Source organism: Ips typographus, linkage group LG11 (assembly GCF_016097725.1).
Source record: "Ips typographus isolate SLU linkage group LG11, UJ_Ityp_2.0, whole genome shotgun sequence".
Lineage (NCBI taxonomy): Eukaryota > Metazoa > Arthropoda > Insecta > Coleoptera > Curculionidae > Ips > Ips typographus.
This window is the reverse complement of record NC_138432.1, coordinates 9,256,043-9,275,101: the sequence shown is the minus strand read 5'-3', so window position 1 is coordinate 9,275,101 and position 19,059 is coordinate 9,256,043. Positions and strand designations below refer to the sequence as shown.

At 35.2% G+C, this 19,059-nt stretch overlaps 1 protein-coding gene across 1 annotated transcript; it reads right to left on the bottom strand.

The window, feature by feature from the left end:
• Positions 1 to 55: 55 nt before the first annotated feature.
• On the bottom strand, positions 56 to 18,887 carry VGlut (Vesicular glutamate transporter). Its single transcript, XM_081988813.1, has 13 exons — positions 18,728 to 18,887; positions 17,545 to 17,653; positions 3,922 to 4,041; positions 3,747 to 3,870; positions 3,472 to 3,699; positions 3,321 to 3,420; positions 3,081 to 3,269; positions 2,846 to 3,027; positions 2,577 to 2,790; positions 2,365 to 2,522; positions 1,910 to 2,083; positions 1,759 to 1,854; positions 56 to 1,709 (listed from the first exon to the last, which is right to left on the bottom strand). Exons 2-13 carry the CDS (start codon positions 17,556 to 17,558, stop codon positions 1,563 to 1,565), a joined length of 1,746 nt encoding a protein of 581 aa, XP_081844939.1. The 5' UTR covers positions 17,559 to 17,653; positions 18,728 to 18,887; the 3' UTR covers positions 56 to 1,562.
• Between the last annotated feature and the right edge of the window lie 172 nt (positions 18,888 to 19,059).

Here is a 19,059-nt window from a genome sequence, read left to right as displayed (position 1 = left end):
GTTTTGACTGGCAAAATGTGAAAGTTACACTACAAAATAGCAATAAAACTCAATATTTTAACAACACAATTTTAGTTTCAAGTATTGATTCATATTCAGCCCAGGATCGGACTTTACGGTATTACTAGACTACGTTATGTCACATAATATAGAAACAGCGAATAGTATACATCGATAATAGAATTTAGAATTTTTACAATATTAACGTAAAATAAGGAAACCTAATAGACATAAATACAACAAGATATGCAACAAACACCAATAAATTTCTTTTTTTTTTAAATACTTTCTAATTACATTATAGGTAATTTGCAGTCGCGGCAATATTTTTTTTTATACAGTTTTATTGCATTCACACTAGTCAACTACGTAGAACTACAATTCTACACTTTACAAATTATGAGTTATAAAGTCACACAGTCGTAAAATATTAATTTAGTTAAACATATTTGTCTATTAATTGGTAAATTGTTCTACAAGTTCCAATGCAGCATTATTTTGTAAAATATTGTCTCATGGTTCCAAGTTTGCTAAAAGCCTTAAATTGATAGCCAAACAAAAAACATATTTAACTTATTGCCTAATGTTGATTTTGCGTATTTTAACCTACTGACCTTAGTGAAAGTATTTTTAATGCTAAATTAATGTATAACCATGATATGATAATGAGGCAACCTAGATGAATAATATATTTGTCTTCCAATTATTTAAGTAGTAGGTCAAACACCCTGTTTAGGTGCAATAACAACCGCAGGTTTCTTCTTACTTACAAACTAATATAAAGACATAAAACAACTCTCTTAAATTCTAAAGTGACTTACAACTAGATTTTGGGTACTAGCCCCTTATTGTCAACACAGCCTTAAGGCATTTCACCTTAGAAAGTTTTTTTTTGTCATTATTGTCACTTAATTCTAACAGTTTGTGGTAAACCTAATGAACAGTTTAGTGACAGTAAATGATGAACTAAAATGATTGGTTATTATTAAAAGTTTGCTAAAGAAGAAATATGCTCGTATAGGGTTTAACTAATTCTATAATATACAAATTGACAACGTTATCCATAAATATTTAGACAGTGCTATGTCTAACAACTGCATTTTATATTAATTTACATTATAACTATAATACTAGTATCTAGAATATACGAGTATGATAACACCGAGAAATTCAAGAAAGTTGTAAGGGCAGTCAATTTTTCCATAAGTTTATCTCAAAAATTAGATAATCAAAACTACCATGAAATGTGAGTTTTAAATGTCTCAAATACTGAAAATGGCTAGTTTAAGTACTGAAAACTCTATTTTTTGTTATAGCTGCCCTTAAACCTTAACCCTAAAAAAAAGTGTTATGACAAAAGCTTTTTTTCTGTGCGCATGTAACGTGGTGCAATTTTATTTGTTTTTTTATTCTTAACTTTGTTGCAGATTTTAACGAGTGCTCAATCACTTTTTTGTTCTTATTGTTTTTGGTTTCTCTCAGTTTTAATAATTTATTGTCGTTTACGTCTGCTTTAATATTGTCGAGTTTAAGCTAAATTTTTAGGCGCCAAAGCTTTAGTGCTAATAAGTTCTATCATCGATTGTACCGTGCATATACGAGTCTGTTGGTGCAGGCTGTACTGCTTCCTGCCTGAAGGGATTTCTAGACACTGTTCCACTTAAAAATGGATTGGCTGATTGAACAGTCTGTTGCAATGGAGGTTCATCCTAAAGTAAATAACGATTAATTACAATTTCAACTTCTCCTACGTCTTACCCTAAGAGCTACTTCAGAAGGTGTCATAGGTGGAAGAGCAGTTTCCATAGCTGCTCCATAGTTAGTTACCCCTCCACTTAACCCATTAGGTTGAGCCTTAAACAACACCAAAACTAGCAACAAAACCAGGAAACAATCAAGAACAACTTACAGAATACTTGGTTACAGGTACAGCCTCATTCAACTGATTCCACTGTCGTTCCTCTTCAACCTTTGGATCGGCCCACGGCTGTAAATCCCCAGAAGCAAATATCCCATAGAATATAATTCCGGCATAGTGTATAAACGCTGACAGAATAATCAGGATGCGCCACTCTTCTTGGGTCTGAAATTTAAACCAAAAGTAACGCCACTGTTTCAAACTCTCCCCCCCCCTCAGAATTCAGGAAACGATATTTCATTTCTCAATTTTCTCAGTCCAGTGACTTTGAACGTCGTTTGATGGTTGTCGGAATACAGCGTTCAGCCCATTGTTCAGATGGGAAAAGCGTCCGTGCATAACCCTAGCCACTTTATTAAGGGTGGGGGTTGTAAATCATCAAGAGGGGAAATGTTTTGTAACTTATTTAAATATCTGAAAAAATTATAAATAATTTGAATACTTACCCCATGAACTACAATTAAATTTTTTGCTACAGGAATAATAGCTCCAGCTATAGTGCCAATACCATTGGACAAACCCATCAGAATACTGGCATATCGTGGAGCAATATCCAAATGGTTGACGTTGAATCCAGAAATAGCAAATCCACTAAAAGCCACCCCTAAAAACATTTCTTACTAATTTCACTGTTAGGTTTAAGGGTTGAAACTCTTACCTATAGTCAGAGCAGTCAGCCCTTGTAAAGTTGTCCTAGAGTAAGCCATGGCCAGAAAAAATGTGGCTTCCAAACCAAAACCACCACAATTGAATAATTTCCGTACTTGCGTGGTGGTTAAAATGCCTTTTTTTCTTAATCTATCCGCCATTATACCACCTGCAGGTACCACCAGAGTCATCAGGAAGTGTGGTAAAGCACCCAAAGAAGCATTCTGCAATTTTACAGTTGTTTTTGATTAAATGGATGGTTATTTGGTTTGATCTTACCTCAGCTGTGGTAGTGTGGAAGGCTTCTTTAAAGTACGAGGCTTGAAATAGCACCAGAAGGTAAAAATTCCAAGACCTGCAGAAATTGGCTACAAAAATGGCGTAACAAGGCATTGAATTGAAGAAGGCTTTCCATGGGGTGTTTTTTAGGGTCAGACTTGGAAAATGCTGCTGGCTGCTACCTATACAATATCTCTTATTACGTTTTTGTTTAAATAGAAAATAAAAACAGCACCTCCTAAAGATTTTTCAATCATTATAAGCTCCTTAGGTTCAATGCAAGTATGAAGTGACGGTTTTTCAAACACCAACCACAACCAACAAATGTACCAGATAATACCAATTATAGAGTAGAAGTAGAACGGTGCAAAAATGTCAATATTCTTCATTAAAAGTCCACAAACCATCATAGAAAACATCACTCCTGTTGAAAATCATTATTTACAGAGTTTAGTTAATATACTGGGTGACCAACCTGCATAACAACCGCTGAAAGCTACGGTAGCCAATCTGGACCGTTCTAAAGGTGGGGCCCAATACCTCATTATACCATGACAAGCTGGGTAAGTCACACCCTATAATTTTTTTTTTCAGATAAAGTTACTTGAAGTTCATATTGAAATTACCTCAACAAGTCCCTGCATTACTTTAATAATAATCAACCCTGTAGGGTTATCGTACAGGGCCGGCACAAAAAAATTCAACAAGCAGGAAGACCCAATAGCAGCACCGAATAGCTTATTAGCTGGATAGGCTGCTGCTATTAGACCACCAGGTATTTGAGTGACAAAGTAACCCCAAAAGATTGCTGATTCTGTCGCGCTCATTGCAGATCTGGATTCTGTGATGTTTTTCTACCAAAAATTTAATGTATTTTAAGACTAATTGACTTGAGAAATACCTCTTTTTCTGCATTGACCATCCCCATAGTCTCTCTCATTCCAAACATAATAATGAAACCGATGCAACATAGTACTGCGACTGTGGCACGTCGAGTTAAGTGTGGTATTTTAGCATCGATGTATCTGAAATTGGTTTGGTTAGAAATTGATTTAAACAAAATTGGTGGGTCATACTGATCGATTTTTCTTAAGGGTGGTTTTTGGTATTCCGGTAAACTTTCTATACTGACATCGTCGGCTTGGTCGCTCACCCCTTTTTGCAATTTTGGATCTTCAAAGTCTTCATACTGCTTCCTAGAATGATATTAAAAAACAGTTACAGGTATTTTTGTGGTTTATCAACAACGTCAATCAATACATTTTTAGCTGAAATCGGTGATATTTAGAGCTGAAATTACAAATTATAACTGACTGTGCCTTCGCACAATTCTAACCAATTTAGTGAACCTTTAAACATGCGTTTAAATAATACGAGACATTCCGAAATTGAAACATTTTACTCTTGATACCCGAAACGTGACAATTCCGCGACACGGCTTCTTACCCCCAAATCCCCTAGTTCGATTTCTCCATTTCACCCACAATAACTGTTGTTTTTGTAAAATAATATATTTCCATGTTTCATAGTCGTTTCCATTATAATGGTATCAACGTAAAAAGTTGCGTGTCCTGGACAAAGCGACACAACGATTAGATTAAACTGGTTTAAAACTTTTTTCCTGCTTGTGTGATAAATGTAGTCTGAAAAAGCCCTGTCTGGTTTAATGCCGGTCTTTCATAACACATAATGACAGACTCGGGCTGAAAGTTGGGGACCATGTTAATGCATTTTAGTCATCGACTAGAATGGGGACGTTTTTAGCCAGAGCCGGAGTCAGACAAAGCCCCGGAAAAACTGCGAAAAAATCGTTAATTAAGAACGACTAGGGCGGAAAACATCTTGGTATATCAACGGGAAGGCACTCCACGTCAGTTGCAAGGATAGCGTTTCGTATTCATGGAGCGTGGAAGTAGCGGAAAGTGCTTGAGTTCCATAGCGACGATGGAATCATATCACAATCGACCTAGGGCGTGATCGATGCAGAAAACGCACACAATGAGACCGGAAAATTAAGCTTAAATGGGTTTGGAGGACCTGGGGAAATGTGTTTTCTTTCAAGAAATTGTCTCCATTAGTTTAACACTGAAGAGAACTAGACTGCAAGTTTTTTTACTGTGATGTGCAATCAAAAATGAAGTGAATCTAAAAATCAGTTTTATTACTATGATGAATAAAGTATAATGGAAGGCCAGTTCTGTTTAACGTAAATTTGTTTGGCCTTTAATTCTCATGGAGATTTATACACATTCAGCACATTTGTCAGTGTATTTTGCAAAATATAATACATACAGAAAAGCTGTCAATTGAATAAAACACATTCAACAAGTTATCACTTCATAATAATTGAATCCCTTGAAATCTGCAACGTTCACCTGTTACTTCCTTTCGTGGACTATCGCGTTTATACAAATTGCCCTTCAGGAAGGGCCGGGCCCTTCCCACGTCCCTCGAGGGAGTAATAAAATCTAAATAAAACACCTGTTTATATGATCCACGAAACTGTCTTCGATAATTGAATTGTAATCGATAACACTTTTGATTTTTCGCGGTGCACTCACTCTAACTAGAACCTACTTACATGGTTGTGAAGATAGTTCACTAGGGCGAAAAGTGTGCTAATAAATACGACCTATAAAAGTGGACTGGATGCTCCCGATCCGGTTTGGGGACAACTCCGGAAATAACTGAAGGAATCCTCACTCTGAACTAGAGTCACGTGCCGTTTTGGTCCTGCTTTAAGCGTGTTTTTAGTCTTTATATAGATCGGAGACTTATGGGGGATTTTATATTTAGTTTTTGATACTTGTTAGTTTTATCTTATAATAATTTGCTTCCACAGATTTAGGGGGAAATTTAAAATAATACTCGGCAATGTATCCAATTTGAAATAAAAAAACTACCTCGATATGTATCGAAATAACCGAGTTACAAACCGTCAAATTTGCAAAATTACATTAGGGCAATTGGGGATTTGTGATAAAATTAATGTTTGACAGCTATTCCAGAAATACTGTAAGGCATTTTAAAGAGAAAACTCTGAGCTACAGTTTGATATAAAAAACTCCCTCAATACCTGCCTAAATAACCGAGTTACAAGCTGTAAAAATTGCAAAAATAGAGGTTTGACTGAATTTAGTGCAATCGGGAACTTCTGATAAAATAACCGTGTTGTTTGACAACTATTTTAGAAACACTGTAGGCCATTTTAAAGAGGAATTTTAGGGCTACAATTTGATATAAAAAAGTTTCTCGATACCTGTGAAAATAACCCAGTTACAAGGTGTCAAAATTGCAAAAATACAGATTTGACCCAATTTAGGGCAATTGGGGATTTATGATAAAATTACTGTGTTGTTTCACAGCTATTCCTGGAACTCTGTAAGTCGTTTTAAGGAGGAAACTCTGGGCTACCATTTGATATAAAAATCTACCTTGTCACCTATCAAAATAAACTAGTTACAAGCTGTCAAAATTGCAAAATTACAGGTTTGACTGAATTTAGTGCAACTGGGATTTTGTGATAAAATAACCGCGTTGTTTGATAGCTATTCCAGAAACAGTGTAGGTAATTTTAAAGAGGAAACTCTGGGCTACAATTTGATATAAAAAACTACCTTGTTACTTATCAAAATAAACTAGTTACAAGCTGTCAAAATTGCAAAATTACAGGTTTGACTGAATTTAGTGCAACTGGGACTTTGTGATAAAATAACGGCGTTGTTTGATAGCTATTCCAGAAACAGTGTAGGTCATTTGAAAGAGGAAACTCTGGGCTACAATTTGATATAAAAAACTACCTTGTTACTTATCAAAATAAACTAGTTACAAGCTGTCAAAATTGCAAAATTACAGGTTTGACTGAATTTAGTGCAACTGGGACTTTGTGATAAAATAACGGCGTTGTTTGATAGCTATTCCAGAAACAGTGTAGGTCATTTGAAAGAGGAAACTCTGGGCTACAATTTGATATAAAAAACTACCTTGTTACTTATCAAAATAAACTAGTTACAAGCTGTCAAAATTGCAAAATTACAGGTTTGACTGAATTTAGTGCAACTGGGATTTTGTGATAAAATAACCGCGTTGTTTGATAGCTATTCCAGAAACACTGTAAGTCGTTTTAAGGAGGAAACTCTGGGCTACCAGTTGATATAAAAAACTACCTTGTTACTTATCAAAATAAACTAGTTACAAGCTGTCAAAATTGCAAAATTACAGGTTTGACTGTATTTAGTGCAACTGGGACTTTGTGATAAAATACCGGCGTTGTTTGATAGCTATTCCAGAAACAGTGTAGGTCATTTTAAAGAGGAAACTCTGGGCTACCATTTGATATAAAAAACTACCTTGTTACTTATCAAAATAAACTAGTTACAAGCTGTCAAAATTGCAAAATTACAGGTTTGACTGAATTGAGTGCAACTGGGATTTTGTGATAAAATAACCGCGTTGTTTGATAGCTATTCCAGAAACAGTGTAGGTCATATTTTAAAGAAGAATCTCAGGGCTACAATTTGATATAAAAAAATTTTTTGATACATGTCAAAACAACCCAGTTACAAGCTGTCAAAATTGCAAAAATACAGATTTGACCCAATTTAGGCCAATTGAGGATTTGTGATAAAATTACTGTGTTGGTTCACAGCTATTCCAGAAACACTGTAAGTGGTTTTAAAGAGGAAACTCTGGGCTACAGTTTGATATAAAAAAACTACCTTAATACCTGTCAAAATAACTGAGATACAAGGTGTCAAAATCAAGTTGGAAGGAATTTAGTGCAACTGGAATTTTGTGATAAAATAACTGCGTTGTTTGACAGCATACAGCAATTTGGTATATTGGATGAGACACTGGTACATCATTTAATTCTTTCCTCTTTTTATCACTAAAAAGGAGTGAGCAATATGTGTTTTATCGTCATAACGAAGCGGAAAAAATCATATATCGACTCAAGCAAGCAATGAAGAAAAGCGATTAAGGTTGTCCGTCAATCAGGGACGTTTCTGTGCGAATCCCCGCGTAATCCATCAGGAAATGATGCGAACGGGTCTTTCCGAGCCCATTCAAGTGTGACCGCGCGATACCATTCATTCGATCCCTCGGGAAATCAGCTAAACCATGGCTAAAGCCGCATCGACGAGTCGACGAAATAAAGTCGGACCTCCGAGCCCATTTTTCTGGTTGGGGATTCGCGGATTTACGAAAAAGTTATTCAGTATATACAAATTCGTAGGTGGTATTAGTAAACGAATGTGATTCAGTGGTTTTCAAAGCGCAAATTGAAGCCAGAGGCTATTAAAGGGGGGTTTATGTCAACACGTAACTGGAAATAACACTTTACTGGTCAGATTAAGGGGGTGAAACTGTCATTCGTCACATTGGACGATTTTTCCTGATTTCTTCTTGTTCTTAGTAGAAACTGTATTGATTTTTGTCATAACTGTATAACCTATTAAACTATAATTATAGACTTTAAGGTTTTCCATTTCTGGAAACAAAAACAATTTTTAGAGTTTAGCTTTCCTCCCCAAGTTGAAGGGCAGAAAAAGACAAAAGGTAATTGAAAAGTTTTAATCCGAAGTAAAGCTGTAAATGGATTCAGGGTGAATGGGAGACCTTATCTAAATTGTCATTTATACGAACCTAAATCTTAACGCTTTCACTCCCTTAATCAACATTAAGCGTCCCGGGATCTTTAAAGAAGCAACTTGTCTTTATATTTACTCACTGTCGCAATTTTCTTGGCACTTTTTCTCTTGTCTGATTGATGCCGAAAATCAACCGGGAGTGACCGTATCCTGGACATTTGTTTCCCGTTGAAACCGCCCTTAAGGTCGTCGAGAAACACAAAAAGTGCATTGACGTCCCATTACTCATGTCCATTTAAAGTTATTTTACGTATCGGGTGTTCAATCAAGTTTAACTTACTTCCCGTAAGGGGAAGGTTTTAAAAGGGTAATTGTGAGTAAACCATAAAGCCCCAACCTAAGAAAACCTTGGAATGGAAAACGCACACAACGCAATCATGTTAATGGACGGTATGGGTTACAAAAGATGTTGAGGTTTCACTTTTTCCATAAACTGATTGAATTTTACAATGGCATGGCTTTCAATGGAGGGATCGGGGTAGTGACAAGCTGTATCAGTTCTAGTAGCAATTCAATAATGGTTTTGTGTTTCGTTTTTTCGGCCGGAGAAGCTTAATTTAATATCACTAAGTAACAATAGGAAAGGAAGCAAATAGTTCCCTTTTCATGCGAGTTTCGAGTCTAAAAACAATACACGTTACCCTTCGGTAGTTCCATTCCCTTCTAAAAGGGAGTAATTTGCATCAAACGCCGATTGAGTGCTCACAGTTTCGAGTGCGAACAAGGAAAAAGTGTGGCCGAGGTTTTTGAAACGCGGCTAAAAGCTTCGAAAGTGATTTGCAATTTGAAAAGGGGAAAGTTTGTAATGTTTATTCACGCTACCTTAAAATTTCACTCTGCAATTCCAAAATAACAGTCCAGATAGTTTTACGAGACTCAATGCATCGTCTATCCCCGAGATCCAAATATTTTCCGAACCCATTTCGGAATAATCCGTATATTGTGTAAAAATCCCGTCTATTGTGACAAAACGGAAGTAAACGAATAAAAAGCTCTCGGTCCTCGTGCCTTTGAATCGCATCGGCTGATTGAAGCAGATAGAAGTATAAAATGTGCATTTGGGGGCTCAAACGATAAGACCCTCTTTCACAAAAAAAAAGGAAAAACTAGGTTCTTGAAGAAAAACGGTGTATCATATAGTGTAAAATTATGAACAGTCAACTTGCATGTAAAAAAATTGAAATAACTGACACAGCTATTTGAAAATCGACCACTAAAACCATTCTCTCGTAAAGCTGATCCGGCGAATCCGCAAAATTAATTTCGCAATAAAACCCTCATCCCTGTTCAAATGTTCGACTGCAAAGAGGGTAGTTGATAATTATGCACTGGTCCGAAGTGTATTACACCGAGTGTTTTAATAAAGATCCACGATGGGAGGGTCGACAACTGTAATAAAACATTTTGTAGCAATCAGTTAAACAGTGGCGTGCCAGTTACTTTTCTAATGTACGTTGTTTTGGGATTTACTGGATTACCCAAGGGGTGCGCCACTGTATGTAAAAGCAAAAAATTGTCTGGTGGCTGAGTGATCCACCCTTTCAAATATTAGATATCAAACATATAATACACTGGGGGGATGTTTTGCTTTAAAAATCCATGGGGTTGCTAGTTGGAATGGTTTTTCCAGATTTACTGGAGAAACGCATGTGACTGGAGTGACTTGTCGGCGATCGTAATAAATTTGACTCAGGCAACAAAAACGTATTGTGTAGTCACCCTTCTTAGCAAAAGGGATGTCATTAGTACCCAAATATCCGGCGATGTGTCATTTATTACTTTTATATTATGGAAGACCCTATCGTTAGATATTTTTATTTAAAAGATCGTATCCATTAATGGACTTCCATTTAGTTGGAACATGGCTGCCACGTGAGGTACATTTGGGATAAGGAGGGGAGAGGGTTGATTTGGCTAGTACAGGACAAAACTTTGTTGCTATATAAAAATCACTTTGTTGGAATTATTAATGCAAATCTATTACACATCATCCTTGTGAATTTTAAGCACGAAAAGGGGGAGGAAACGTCCATTAGTACCCTGACAATCTCTTAATCAGGCCATTAACGGGGATTTGCCCGAGTAAGCAGTTTTGGCAAAGACCATTATGATACAGGCAGGAATCTATTATAATCTTGACAGGCCTTTTGGGGGGTATTATACACAACGAGCCACTTCAAACGGGCAAATTTTAAGCAGCTTAATGTAACTGAGCTAGAACACTCGCATTTTTCCATTGCGATTGGTTCTCGCCCAAACAACTTAAAGTCAAACGCAATTTGTGTAGTAAAACGCGTCGAAATCAATTTCAATTAAATTTGCGACTCCGCTAATGGAAAGTGAAACCCCCAAAGATGGGGCTCAGAATCGGGGAAGCCCGGCTGCAAATTGAGTTACCCACGACACAATGACGATGTTTGTATGATGGAGAACTGGTTGGAAATTTAACGAAATTTGTTATTCGATAAATGAAGCTTTTATGTATTTAACTTGCTGTTTGATCTGTTTATGTTCTGTAAAAAGTTGCTTTCTTGTATGTAACCAGTACTGATCATGGAAGTCGATTAGAGGAGTCAACGAAAACTGAACTTTGTCGTAAAAGTATATTTATTAATTGGAAAGTTTAGTGTAAAATTAATGTATAATAATCGGATTGAAACAGTTTAATACACAATTTTGCACTAAACATACCAATAAAAAACGATATTAGTTATACAGTGTGACCCATTTAGAATGGAAACACCCCTATAAAATTTTAGGTTATTAACCGATTTCAATGATTTTTTTTTTTGAAATAATTAGGAATGAAATGTTTATTACGGGAGAAAATTTTAAATATTTATTTCAGTTTTTAGGTCATATTACGATACTTTTTCTTGATAGAAAATGGAGAATTTTTATTAGCGATTTTTTTATTGAAAAAATTACTACGCCACTGGATCTATAGTGCTTTCAAATAGCTGTGACCAAATTTTTTTTGATTTTTTTTTTTTTTGATTTTTTTAGAAATTAATCAATTAATAATTAATAATAAACAAGTAAATAGTAACACCATTTCTATGGCAACAGTTGATGCAGGGTGTTCTTTTGTGACCGTTAGCTTAGAAGATTTTTGAATTTTAATTTGTCATAACTTTGTTATTAATGAATGGATTTTTGGTCACAGCTATTTGAAAGCACTATAGATCCAGTGGCGTACGAATTTTTTCAATAAAAAAATCGCTAATAAAAATTCTCCATTTTCTATCAAGAAAAAGTATCGTAATATGACCTGAAAACTGAAATAAATCTTTTAAAATTTTCTCCCGTAATAGACATTTCATTCCTAATTATTTCAAAAAAAAAATCATTGAAATCGGTTAATAACCTAAAATTTTATAGGGGTGTTTCCATTCTAAATGGGTCACACTGTATAGACAGATTTGTCCAAATGACAGATTTTTACGCAGTGGGTAGTTTGGTCACAAAAGTAGCAAGTTGAAAGCATAAACCACGAACGATGTTGTTATTTACGTAAATATTGTACAGGGTGTCCCAATAAGTAATAGTCCCAATAGTAAATGTGGCCAAGAGACAGTACTGAAAATAATTTTTAGCTTTCTAAATCCATTCCATTCACATCCAAAAGAGAAAAATTTTAAAGTGCTTTTTGGTGCTTTTTTCTCCTAATTTAAGTTTCTTTGGTATAAATATGTCCTTTGCTGTGCATTGGAACCCTTATGGAGCAAAATAAAAATTTGCTAAAATTGCACTTTTGACAAAAATTGAATTTTTTTACTTTTTGAAAAATCGTAGCTCTTTTATTTAGATTCGCAGAAAAAAATAAACATTATTTAAGCTTACTTTGATAGTTTTCATTTTAATGAACATTTAATTTTTAAGGTTACGTGACTGTTTTGAGAGAATTTCAAATAAAAATTGTCTTGCAAGTTTGTTGAGTCATTCTCCAGCCTGGAATTCTCCCAAGGTCCATTCAAAAGGGGGTTGTTTCGGGAAAAGATAACAGAGACGCACAAATAGTTTTTTTTTTCGAAAGTTCTGGGGCGCCGTTCGGTCGTTAAAGCCAGAACAGTCGGCGCCAACTTTTCAGACTCTCTGTGGCCCACATTCCCTTAAGTTTAAGAAACTGGGACGGGCTGGTAAATTAATTCGCTCGGTATATTTGAAAAGCCTCATCAGGTGTCGGGAAGTTTAAAACTCATCAGAAAGCGAATGTTATAATTATCAATCACGTGATTAGTCCTGGTTAGCGAAAAGTTGGGTCGTTAATTTCAGTTAGTGTCGTAGCAGTTTTTGACAGCAACAGAGTTCATTTGTGATTGGCATTGGATGACGTGTCGTGAAAGGGAGAAGCGATATTAAACAACGATATGAAGAGCTTCTGGCTTGTGTGCACAAGAGATGGGCGAAAGCCTTGTTGACTCCTCAAATATTTGCTGCAGACGGAGAACAGCATTCAATATGGGGCCTCCGTTTCGAATTGCTCGAGGGTCAAACCGTTTGATATTCTCGCGCTTTCATCCAAATCAGCTTTTTTGCTCCAAAACCCAAGAACAAAGGATGAGAATTGATTAGACCGTTATTACAAGCGTTTAAAAACGTTTTACAACCGTTTCGATCCCCATTGAAAAACATAATAAACGTAGAGCAAGCGGCATTTTCAGAAAGAGCTAAATCGCTAGGCAACGCTTCTGTCTGGGGATTGTCGGATTTGTGCCCGGATTCAAAACGCAATAAAGAAGATTTTCTTGTCGAGAGGAGATTCAAGAGCCCTCGTGACTCATATATTCCTTGTTTTCAGATTTATGAACTGAACGAACAATTCGTGGATTTCATGTTTTGTAAACTGAAAGACTAAACGCTCGAGTTTATTACGCACGAATCGATATTTGATGGTTTTTAATTGATACACCCAATTAAGAGACTTAAACTGAAAATATCTATGGCCATGGCAGTTTTTATTAGAATTGCTAAAAAAAGCTCTGAGAAGAGACAACTTGAGAATCCTATTGAGTAACCGTATAGCTCTATCTGAAACGACTTGGAAATATATTGAAACTTTTGAATTTAAACCGAAACAAAATATACGAGTATGCTAGACCGATTGAAACAAACCAGAGAATAGTTCATAGTTTTACTTTAGTTATTTTTACTCATTTTAAATTAGTAAGTTAACTTAAGAGCTCCATATTTGATTAGGAAACCTTGGAAGGTTTCTAATAAGTCAATTTTCAGAGTTTCTACTTCAGTTTCAACTATTCTAATAGGAAAATTTACCATTTTAAGTCTATTTTCATATTTGTGCGTTAGTTTTCAACAAGACAGTTCACTTAAGTGCTCCATATTTGATTATGAAATCTTGAAATGTTTCTATTAAGTCAATTTTCATAGTTTCAACTATATTTTCTACTATTCTTATCTCTATTTTAAGTAATTTTTTTTATTTTTCCTTTAGTTTTTTCATTTTCAACAAGAGTTCCATATTTGATTAGGAAATCTTGAAATTGAAATAATAAGCCAATTTTTATTGTTTCAACTTTATTTTCTACTGTTTTAATAAGAAAATTTACCATTTTAAGTCAATTTTCATATTTTTGCTTTAGTTTCCTCATTTTCAACAAGACAGTTCACTTAACAACTCCATATTTCATTAGAAAACCTTGAAATGTTTCTAATAAGTCAATTTTCATAGTTTCAACTATACTAATAGGAAAATTTACCATTTTAAGCAGATTTTCATACTTTTGCTTTAGTTTCTTCATTTTCAACAAGACATTTCACTTAAGAGCTCCATATTTGATTAGAAAACCTTGAAATATTTCTAATAAGTCAATTTTCATAGTTTCAACTATTCCAATAGGAAAATTTACCATTTTAAGTAGATATTCATACTTTTGCTTTAGTTTCTTCATTTTCAACAAGACAGTTCACTTAAGAGCTCCATATTTGATTAGAAAACGTTGAAATATTTCTAATAAGTCAATTTTCATAGTTTCAACTATACCAATAGGAAAATTGATCATTTTAAACAGATTTTTAAACTTTTGCTTTAGTTTCCTCATTTTCAACAAGACAGTTCACTTAACAGCTCCATATTTGATTAGAAAACCTTGAAATGTTTCTAATAAGTCAATTTTCATAGTTTCAACTATACTAATAGGAAAATTTACCATTTTAAGTAGATTTTTAAACTTTTGCTTTAGTTTCTTCCAAGTACTCTGCAGATGATGTACTCGTATGTACCAGTTATAACCTGGTAGATAACCTTCAAAATATCAGTTTTTCTTTTTTGTATAATCTACTGAAAATTCAGAAACAAAACTAAAAGAAACAATCCACATTGGCAAACCAACTCTCCCTTCTTTCTATCGATTTTCCCTCGACATAAATACAATTCATCTGAATCAAGGGTAATAAAAAATAACAAGCAGTATCTCCTTATCGGCGATGGCGCCGTTAAGTCTGAAGATGGGGATAACAATGAAAAATATACCGGCTGATTTATGGCGTAATGAATACTTTGAAAGTTTATTAGATGGCAAGCTGGAGAGTCCCCTCTCAACCGTAATGGAGAGTACACGCAAAAAAGAGCGTTTTGCTGTGTTGAACTGGTAAATTCCTTTTAACGGTCACGTTCGCGACCACTCTAAAATACATAACATCATTGCCGAGTCTTTTAAGGGTGGGGAAGGGATGTTGAATTGAGAACCGCGAAATGTCACGTGACCAAATTACCCGAACGAACCACGTATCGAATACGTGCCAAGAATCGTCACTACTCAATAAATGCACCCAAGACCCAGAATCGTATAAATAAATGCATTTTGCCGAAAAGGAAATTGGACGGAAATTGTCTTTCGCACTGTATAATTCACTTGTGATCGGTTAATAATCAAGTGCCCGGGTACGTGAACGGGGGATGTTATTAAGGAACATCAAAGCATGGGCGACAAAGCGAAACAGTATCAATGTCCTTTTATAATATTTTGGGGAGGCTTTAGCTTTGTACGATTTAATTAGGCTTTTCAAGTTTGGTTACGCACTAATTAGGATGTTACAAAGTTGGTTTTTGACAGTATTCCTATTCATTACATTGGTTTACTAAGGAAAGATTACAAACCTGGAGGGTAATAACCAGACAAAAATCAAGAAAGAAATATATTGAAAATGTTCTGGTTAGCTAAGAGGTTAACTATTTTTTTTTGTCCACTACTAACATGATAAACATATAGTTTTCTCTACCTTAATGGACGTTGTTGCCCTAGGTCAAAAATAGAGTCTCATGTCTAGTTATAGTCCGACACAAACACAACAAAAAAGGAAATATTATTGACCTAGGTAAATAATAATATCAGTGTCATTATTAAGACATATGACTTGACAGAGACAGATAAATTAGGTTATTTCTTGTTTTTGTTTTGTTATCCTAAATTTTTAAACTTTCAATAAAAAAACCATCAGAAATATGGCTAAATAGTAGAAAAAACGCTAAGTTATCCACGGTTTAGACAGCTTTTATTGACCTCATCTTTTAAATCATTTCATTCAATTTTTAAATAAATGTGTATCATACACTCTTTAGTTATGACAATCTTTGTCTAGCTAATACCAAAAAGCTGCTTCCAATAATTGTGTTTGTATTATTGAATATTATGAAAAAACCTATCATAGACAATGATAATCGCTCAAAGGCAAAACTTAATTAATCCTCTCTCCCTAATTGAAATCGGTCTGCTGCTTCATTACAACCGGGATTTATAATTTGCCTGGAAAATCGTCAGCAAAATAGTTGGAAAACTCTTTACCAGCATCGTTCTAAACTACCCCCTTAAACAAAGGGTTGAGAGGGGAAAAATGAATACATTATCATCAGTTAACACTCAGTGTAATTGTGCCGTTGTTCAATTCAACCCCCGCAGACGTTTCAATTAAGTAAATGTTCCGCGTTTTAGACTTCGTCCCCATTCGGGTCTCTCAAATCGGACTTAATCTAAATGATAATCGTTCATTGTCTGTATTATAAGCTGCTCGATGTTTTTCCTTTTTTTTTTGCAACAGGACAGTAACAATCCACCCTATCCTACGTTTCTGAGGGAGCTTATTTTTATTTAAGTCCTCTAACGAGCTACATTGCTCAAAAAGAAACTTTGTAAGGGTATTAAATGAATGCAAATTCAGACGTGACTTGGGTATGGACTTTTAAGGGACTTGATCCGATTATGTATTATGAAATATAGCTTTAGGAATACTTTGAAAAAAATTTGTATAGACAAAGGAAATTGCTGGTTAATTCAGCTTAATAGACAACCAAATGTCCAACCACCACCAACCACGTTCAGTTTCAGAACAAGATTGATAAACTCAAGGCTCAAAGACTGAAAATTGAATTTATTTACTCGGCAAGATAGTCTATTACCGAAAATATAAACATTCTATTTGCAGAAGATCGTCGCGAATCGACAAGGGAATAAACGGGGAATCGGAATCTGGAACGAGAGTCAAATTGGCCTGCCGGGAATTCGAACGTTCCCGACGCTTTCCTTCGGGATTATTTTGCTTCCCAAAAAAGAAATAATTAAGACGACGAGTGGTTTCGGGTTGATTTAATTTTTAATTATTCCCCTGCAGTTAATGAGGATAAATTCCATTGTCACCAATTTAGCACGTGCAAAAGTTTAAAATTAGAATTTCAATTAACTGCGTCAAGTGTAGTACGCTAATGAAACTTTATTGCCGGAGATTTTTTTTAAATTGAATTTTGCAACCATTTTCCCTCTTCAAAATCTTAGTTTGATGGTTGTTTCTGTAAATCCCCGACCGCCCGGAACGTTTATGGCTAAATTTCATCCTCTTTTCTGTTCACTGGCTTCGTCTGATAACACTCTAATCCCAGATTTATGTTATTTCCCCCCATTTCGGTCTCTTTTGGCTGTAAATAAGTTGATTATGTTTTGTGCTCAATTTTTTCCCAAATCCATTATGATTTAAATCAAATCGTATTTGTAATTATTATATTTAAATGGTAAATTTGTATTTAAATAAACTTACCATCCGGCTGTCATTCTGCAGACTAGTGAGGAAGTGTTTCAGTCCTGACTTGGGGCTACTAACAGGAAAATGGTAAGGATCTCAATATTTAGATAATTCCATTGAATATCTGTAAAAGACGATTTTTTTTTTAATAAAATATTATTCAAACGATTTTGATATTTAAAAACCCACAGTATCTAACTTACACTATCTTACTGTGTGTTTTTAAATAAACTAAAATTTTACGCAAATAAGGATGTTCTTAGCTATCTAATTGTCTTAATAGGTCACGTGAGTCATCAAACTACTAAAAACGATGATTTGCACCTCATATTCTGGTTCATGATTCTGAACCGTTCAGGAACTGTTCTCAAACTGACTTGGGCCATATGCATGGATGGGATGTATTGCTGTGTTATTTACAGGACTATATACAATTTATCATGCAAATAGTCCAAACCCATATTCAAAATAGTTCAGAATCAATAACCGAAACAAAGGTAATAAGAGAAGCAAAACAGCAATAAGACATTACGAAGCGTTGTTATTAAGGTATTATGGATCAATAAATAAAACATAAATAAGCCTCATTCAAACATAGCAAAATATTTCTAACATTTTGAGAAGAAAAAGAAATCCAATGTTAACTCAAAAATAATCAAATAAGAGTCAGAGAGACAATAAGACGTACAATGGAATTTTTTCAAAATTTACAAATCTTTGACCTATTTGAGTATATACAATTTTGAAGCCAAATTTTGTTTTTTGCGTTATATCTTAACATGACTTAGTAAAAAACTTATTAAATTTTGGGGTTTTCAATTCACGTTACTAATAAAAAATTAAAAATGTAAATTAAACACTCTAAACTGGCTTTCAGTGATTTTTTTGAACTTGAGGTTGGTCTTTAGAAAATCAATTATAATTAACAGTGTAGTTTTAGGAGCTAATGCTGTTTTAACGATTTGTGCCTTGCTGCGCATTGACTTTTTGTAGAACACTGCGCATTTCCCCCCTTTCTTCTATGCTGCAGAACTACCCTGGCAAAATTGGGTCCGGCCAAAATTACACTTGGTTTTATCGATTTTTCTATCGATCAGTTTCCCGCTTATTTGATTCCTGTTATAAAAGTGAAACTCACCTTTTACTACCAGAATTTTTTGTGGTTTTTAAATTTGTAACTACAAAAGAAATAACTTACGCTGTTAATCAAGCTGGAACACCCAACAGAACATACCGGAACAACTTTTCAGATCGAAAAAGAACGGTTAAACCTCACCACTGAATCAAACCGAGCACCCGGAACGAGCGACGCCACATTCGGCGCTCTTTTGGAGCGTCGGCGGCGCTAAATGCCGCCCCAGCGCCGTCTCCAAGATTAGCCGCCGATTGGGTCCCTCCTACAGTAACACGTCGGCGGCAACAGTCGGAAAAAGGGGGCCAGGGCCAATCGGGGTCCCGTGTGGGAGGAGTCGACCCGGCCCGGGGGCACAGTTTCAATTTTCTGCCCCCCTTGCCCCCCTCGCCGAAAAA

Excerpts from the sequence above, each read along its gene's own strand:
- VGlut (XM_081988813.1), bottom strand. Across the intron at positions 3,871-3,921 it reads CCCTTAAGAAAAATCGATCA|ATACATCGATGCTAAAATAC; the intron begins GTATGACCCACC and ends AACCAATTTCAG. Across the intron at positions 3,028-3,080 it reads GATTGAAAAATCTTTAGGAG|GTAGCAGCCAGCAGCATTTT; the intron begins GTGCTGTTTTTA and ends GATATTGTATAG.